Below are 6,582 nucleotides of genomic sequence, written 5' to 3' on the forward strand. Positions count from 1 at the left end.
TTACCCACACCGGCCAACACCCCAACTACACTAGTCCCACCTGCCTGCGTTTGGCCCATATCACTCCACACCTGTCCTATCTATCTACCTGTCTAACTGTTTCTTAAATGTTGGGTTAGTCCCTGCCTCAACTACCTCCTCTGGCAGCTTGTTCCATACATTTTGTGTGAAAAAGTTACCCCTCAGATTCCTATTAAATCTTTTCCCCTTCACATTAAAATTATGTCCTCTGGTCCTCGATTCCCCTACTCTGGGCAAGAGACTCTACCCGATCTATTCCTCTCATGATCTTATACACAAGCTGAAGGCTTCCCGAAAGTGTCCAAGCTACACACCAATAATTCCTGTTTTGTCTGGGGAAATCGGCCACACCAGGGTGAACATGTGTCTGGGGTTGTGGGGAGAAGGCATGAGAATGGGGTTGGAAGGGAGAGGTAGATCAACCATAATTGAATGGCCTAATTCTGCTTCTATGGCTTATGAACTCTCAGGACAGGGTGCAACAGGGCGTGATTTTGTTTGTTTTTTTGCATTTTGTCCAATTATGACCATTTGCAACGCATTAGGAATAATGCAAAAATAACGCATTCACTTTATTTAGATTGATCTAACTTGCTCAATGACAACAACTCAATTAATAAGACAAAGATGGGTTGCTATTGTTGATGTTTTGTTGTGTTGGTCCGTGTGAGGTGGATGGGTGCAGCCAGGTTTGGCTTGATTTGGATTTTGAACCCTCACATTAAGTGCGTTTTCTTCCTGCCCTTCTGGCGACTGTTTCTTCCCGCTCGGAGCCGCTGCGATGCCGGGGAGCTGGCGGTGTGTCACAGTCCGCATACCCGCACAGCTCCTGCTCTCGCCTCAGCTTTTGGATTTCGGTGTTCAACTCCAGCAAGGTTTGGGCCAGTTGCCGATCCTGGCATCGCATCTCCAGCTGCAAAGCAGAAGACGTGAGACAGCCTCCTCCCGTAGACCCGCCGCCGATGCTCTGAAACTGGACGCCAGCCTGTGCCAGAGATACACGGCAAACCCGGGGCAGGTTGACACAACTTGCTGCAGTAACTCAGCGGGACAGGCAGCATCTCTGGAGAAAAGGGACACAGAAGCAACCGGCTCGCTCGTCCCACCGACGTCCCGCCTCCATCCACGCCTCCCACACTGTCTCAACTAGACGCACTGACAGGTCAGAGAAGATATTATTTTATTTTAAACAAAGCACAGATTGGGTATTTCGGAAAACATTTAGAAAGGCAGTTTGTTAGATCCTCCGTCCAGTGTGGACTCCCCTCATTTTCTTTGATCTGCATCTCTTTTTGATCTATATCTTCCTTATCTCTGTGTCTCCCTCTCCCCTGACTCCCAGTCTGAAGAATGGTCTCGACCCGAAATGTCACCCATTCCTTCTCTCCAGAGATGCTGCCTGACTCGCTGAGTTACTCCAGCGCCTTGCTTTTGGACAACATTGTGGCATCGGCAGTTTCTTGTGTTTCCGATCCTAATCCTACCTCAACTGTGAAACACTGTGGCCCACCTCTTCCACTACTACAGGCTCCATTTGCATCTATCTTCGGTGAAAACCAGCATCTGCAGTTCCTTCCTACACCCCTCAAGTACGGTATGGGATATCACCCGGTGGACACATGAGTGGTAATGGTGCTATGTGCAAGGAAAAATTATGGTTAAGATAACACGAGTAACATAGAAAAATAGGTGCAGGAGTTTCCTTCTGTGGCAGAGAATTCCACAGATTCATAACTCTCTGGGTGAAAATGTTTTTCCTCATCTTCCTCTTAAATGGCCTACCCCTTATTCTTAAACAGTGACCCCTGGTACTGGACACCCCCAGCATCGGGAACATTTTTCATGCATCCAGCCTGTCCAATCCTTTAAGAATTTTATATGTTTCCAAAAGATCCCCTCGCATCCTTCTAAATTCCAGTGATACAAGCTCTGTCGACTCATTCTTTCATCATATGTCAGTCCCGCCATCCCGTGAATTAACCTGGTGAGCCTACGCTGCACTACCTCAATAGCAAGAATGTCCTTCCTCAAATTAGGAGACCAAAACACACAATACTCAGGTGCATAGGACCTCCTTGCTCCTAAACTCAAATCCTCTCGCAATGAAGGCCAACATGCCATTAGCTTTCTTCACTGCCTGCTGTACCTGCATGCTTACTTTCAATGACTGATGTACAAGCACACCCAGGTCACGTTGCACCTCCTTTTCCTAATATGACACCATTCAGATAATAATCTGTGCTCCTGTTCTTGCCACCAAAGTGGATAACTTCACGTTTATCCACATTATACTGCATCTGCCATGCATCTGCCTACTCATCCAATCTATCCAGGTCACCCTGCAGCCTCATAGCATCCTCATCCTAGCTCACACTGCCACCCAGCTTTGTGTCATCCGCAAACTTGGAGATGTTACATTTAATTCCCTCATCTAAATCGTTAATATATATTGTAAATAACTGTGGTCCCCACACCGAGTCTTTCGGCACCCCACTAGTCACTGCCTGCCATTCTGGAAAGGACCCGTTAATTCCTACTCCTTGCTTCCTGTCTGCCAGCCAGTTCTCTATCCATGACAATCTCTTGTGTGCGATCTTGTCAAAGGCTTTTTGAAAGTCCAGATACACCACATCCATTGGCTCTCCCTTGTCCATTCTACTTGTTACATCCTCAAAAAATTCCAGAAGATTAGTTAAGCCTGACTTCCCTTTCATAAATCCATGCTGACTTTGACCGATCCTGTCACTGCTTTCCAACTACTCTGCTATAACATAATTAACAATCGACTCAGGCAGCTTCCCCACTACCGATGAAAGATTAACTGGTCTATAATTCCCCGTTTTCTCTCTCCCTCCTTTCCTAAAAAGTGGAGTTACATTAACTACCCTTACTATTGGGTGTAACACCAGTAATATTGAATGTCGAAACACTAAGTATATTTTGCACGGGGTCTTTGTTCTGTCTGTGTTTTTTTAAACTACGAATAAAGTTAATTTTTGAAAATAAAAAACAAATACGGTGGCGCAGCGGTATAGTTGATGCCTTACAGCCACCCGGGTGCTGGTTGTACGGAGTTTGTACGTTCCCCCTTTAACCGCGTGGGTTTTCTCCGGGTGCTCCGGTTTCCGCCCACACTCCAAAGACGTGCAGGCTTGTAGACTGGTTGACTTGGTTAAACAAATTGTCCCTGGTGTGTGTGGGATTGTGTGAATGTGCGGGGATCGCTGGTCGGTGCAGACTCGGTGGGCAGAAGGGTTTGTTTCTGCCCCCTGTCTCTAAACTAAACTGAATCTCGGGCGCTCTTTTGCTCTGCTCCAGACCGGTTGGTAAAAGAAAGACTTGGACGTAAATGAAGACGCAAGGAAGTGCAGATATTGAAACCCTGAGCAAAACACAAAGTAACTCGGCGGCTCAGGCAGCATTTGTTTAGGGCAATGGATAGGAAACGGTCGGGTCGGCACCCTTCTACTTGCATTTAACTAGCGCCGTTGGCGTCCCCCCGCCCGTGTTGTTGCTGTCCAACTGAAGGCAACGCTGCAGCGAGCTAGCGCACTAGGGGAGAGGAAAGCGCCCGGGTCAATGTGTTCCTAGTGACGGGACCGTGTATGACCCGGGGCTGCGAGCTCCCGAAGTGGAAGCGCAGCCTCAGCCCTGCTCGGGACACCTGCAACATCACCCACAATGGCTCACCAATTGCTGGAGTAACTCATTGTCCTGAACACATGCTGCCTGACCCGCTGAGTTACGAGCACCCACTCCTTCTCTTCTCTCCAGAGATGCTGCCTGCCCCGCGGAGCTACTCGAGCATCACATCTGCAGTTCCTTCCCACAGACAGCAAAGGCTCACCAGTTCAGTTCGCACCCAGGTGATGGCCCCGTCGACCTGGACTCTGCGAAGCTCCTCGTCCGCCCCAGCGCTCATGCCCGGGCCGCAAGGCTGGGCGCAGCACGGCACGGCCCCGCTGTCCCGGAAAGCGCTGAGGAGCCGGCGCTTGATGCTGTCCAGCACCATGCTGGACACAGGGTCCTCGCACAAGCCCTCGCCGCTGCTCATGCTTGCATCTAGGCTGAGTGCATCGCTGCTTTCCCCTAACGCCACGCTGGTGGCGTCCCTGCCTTTAACCATCGCTGACCTGCGGTTCGGGCAGGGGGGGTGGGAGTCGAGTAGGGGGTGGGAGAGCCGGGCTACTTTGCTGCCTTCCTCCACGCCCGATGCCCTGCTGCGCTGCTGCAGAGTCGGGACAAAGCCTGGTTATTGTTACTCACGCCAGACGCGAAGCTCGACTGCCCTCGTCGGAGAAAAGAATTGTCCGCTTGAAGCAGAAAGCAGGGAGGGGGAGGGAGAGCGTGAGTGAGAGGGGCCCTCTCGTCGCTCCAGTGGACGCGTCTCCACCAACAGCATCGCCAGCAGCTCAGCCAGTGAGTCCCGATCTCACTCTCCCGGGCCAGCTTGCTCTAGTATCTTTGCTACCAAGCAGAGACTGAGCTGCCTAGCGACGCAAAAGTACCGCCCTTCCACAGAAACATAGAAAACAGGTGCAGAAGTAGGTCATTCAGCCCTTGGGCCTGCACCGCCATTCAATATGATCATGGCTGATCATCCACAATCAGTACCCCGTCCTGCTTTCCCCCCCATATCCCTTGATTCCGTTAGCCCCAAGAGCTAAATCTAACTTGAAAACATCCAGTAAATTGGCCTCCACTGCCTTCTGTGGCAGATAATTCCACAGATTCACAACTCTAGGTCTTCTTCTTCTTATCGAGTCCACACACAAGATTAGAAGTTGTTCAGCCAGAGCTGATCACACTTCTTGGCATCTGCACAATGGTGTCTGTCTTGCGCTTCTTGTGCTTCTTGTGCGTGGTGGTGGAAAGATTGGTTGAAACAGGGCCGCGACGTGAACGCTCTTTCCTTGGCCCCACAACTCTAGGTGAAAAAGTGTTTCCTCATCTTCGTCCTAAATGGCCTACCCCTTAATCTTAAAATGTGACTCCTAGTTCTGGACTCCCCCATCATGGGGAACATTTTTCCTGCATCTAGCCTGTCCCAATCCTTTAATAATTGTATATGTTTCTAGAAGATTCCCTCTCATCCTTCTAAATTCCAGCGAATGCAAGCAGGAGTATTCCAAGTTCGAGCAATCATCGGGAGCGCTAGTCTTGTGGCGACCAGTGAGAGGCGGCTTCGCCCTGTTACTGGGCGGGGGTAGGCTCGTGTTTCACTTCTCTTGCCCTGGAAGCTTCATTCCAGAAGATAGACACAAAATGCGGGAGTAACTCAGCAGACCTGGCAGCATCGCTGGAGAGAAGGAATGGGTGATGTTTCGGGTCAAGACCCTTCTTCTTCCATCTTATGTACATGTATGTATGTGTGCAACTAATGTAAAGTTCATCGCAGTTTGTTTCTGAGGTTGGATCGACCAGTGCGGTTCAAGAACCTGATGGTTGATGGGAAGAAGCTGTTCTTGAACCTTCTTCCTAATGATAGCAGTGAGGTGAGCCAGGGGTGATGGGGATCTTTGATGACTTGGCTGCCTTCTTGCAGCCGTGCCTCCTGTAGGTCCTTTCGGGGAGGTTAGTACCCATGGTGGGCCAGGCAATGTCCACCATTGTCTGCTGCCTCCTGCTTTCTTGTGGCTGTTCAATTTACTGACCACAACCGTAATACAACTAATCAATATGCTCCCTACAGTCCATCTGTAGCAGTTTGATAGCATCCAGCTAGTCTCCAATTGGATAGCTTACAACCCAGCGGTATGAATATTGATTTCTCTAACTTCAAATAAAACCCTTGCATCTCCCCCCCCCCCCCCCCCCACGGGAAATCATGTGAAGACCATAAATCATATCACCAAGTCATCCACATCTTTAAATTTCAGTCTTAACAACCTGTGACATGTGCAAACAATTGGTGATCAACAGTGCCCGCAGTGGAAGGCTGAGCAAAGGAGAATGAACTTAAGTGGAATGGTGAAGTGCAAATCGTGAAATAATTATTTTATTCCAATAAGTCACTGGACATATATATGTTAATATATATATGTTCAGACCATTAAGATATAATTACACTGGTAGCTCAATTAGAGCATACGATGCATTTCCAGGAACAAGAGTATTAACGGAATCACCATATTGTGCATAAAACGGTGTGTTACTGATGGCGCTGCTCCAGCACAATGCCCCACCTGCTCTGTAATTCCGCGCCTGCAACCTGCATGCTGGGACCATGGTTAGATTGCAGCAAGGGCGTGGAGATTGAGAAGCTGCCCGGCAGGGCTCTTGGGGTGTGGACCAGGACAGTCAGCGTGGTCGCTCAGCAGTGAGAGGTGGGTCAGTGCAAGGAACTGGGCAACCCCCTGCTCCCTGTGTCGACAGATCACCCAGGTCGGCGGAACAAGCCCAGAGGCGGTCGCTGGCCTCTCAGTCTCCTTGTGCAGCCAAACAAAGAGAGCGTGAGACTCGGGAAGGTGTTGAGGGCGACCATAGGATTTGGGTGATGCCAACATATGGAGCCGGTGCTGCCTGTGCCCACAATGACCCACACCCACCATGTCTGCCAGG

The 6,582-nt window shown here is 49.9% G+C and overlaps 1 protein-coding gene across 1 annotated transcript; it reads right to left on the reverse strand.

The window, feature by feature from the left end:
* Nucleotides 1-562: 562 nt before the first annotated feature.
* Nucleotides 563-4,484, reverse strand: aard (alanine and arginine rich domain containing protein). The gene is made up of 2 exons (XM_033019210.1): nt 3,869-4,484; nt 563-934 (listed from the first exon to the last, which is right to left on the reverse strand). Exons 1-2 carry the CDS (start codon nt 4,145-4,147, stop codon nt 743-745), a joined length of 471 nt encoding a protein of 156 aa, XP_032875101.1. The 5' UTR covers nt 4,148-4,484; the 3' UTR covers nt 563-742.
* Between the last annotated feature and the right edge of the window lie 2,098 nt (nt 4,485-6,582).

The sequence above is a fragment of the Amblyraja radiata genome, chromosome 4, assembly GCF_010909765.2.
Source record: "Amblyraja radiata isolate CabotCenter1 chromosome 4, sAmbRad1.1.pri, whole genome shotgun sequence".
NCBI classification, from domain to species: Eukaryota; Metazoa; Chordata; class Chondrichthyes; order Rajiformes; family Rajidae; genus Amblyraja; species Amblyraja radiata.

Bases quoted from the DNA above. Each gene is read 5' to 3' on its own strand.
- aard (XM_033019210.1), bottom strand. From the start codon at position 4,147: ATGGTTAAAGGCAGGGACGCCACCAGCGTGGCGTTAGGGGAAAGCAGC. The intron at 935-3,868 runs GTGAGCCTTTGC...TCTGCTTTGCAG, and splicing joins CCTGGGTGCGAACTGAACTG to CTGGAGATGCGATGCCAGGA.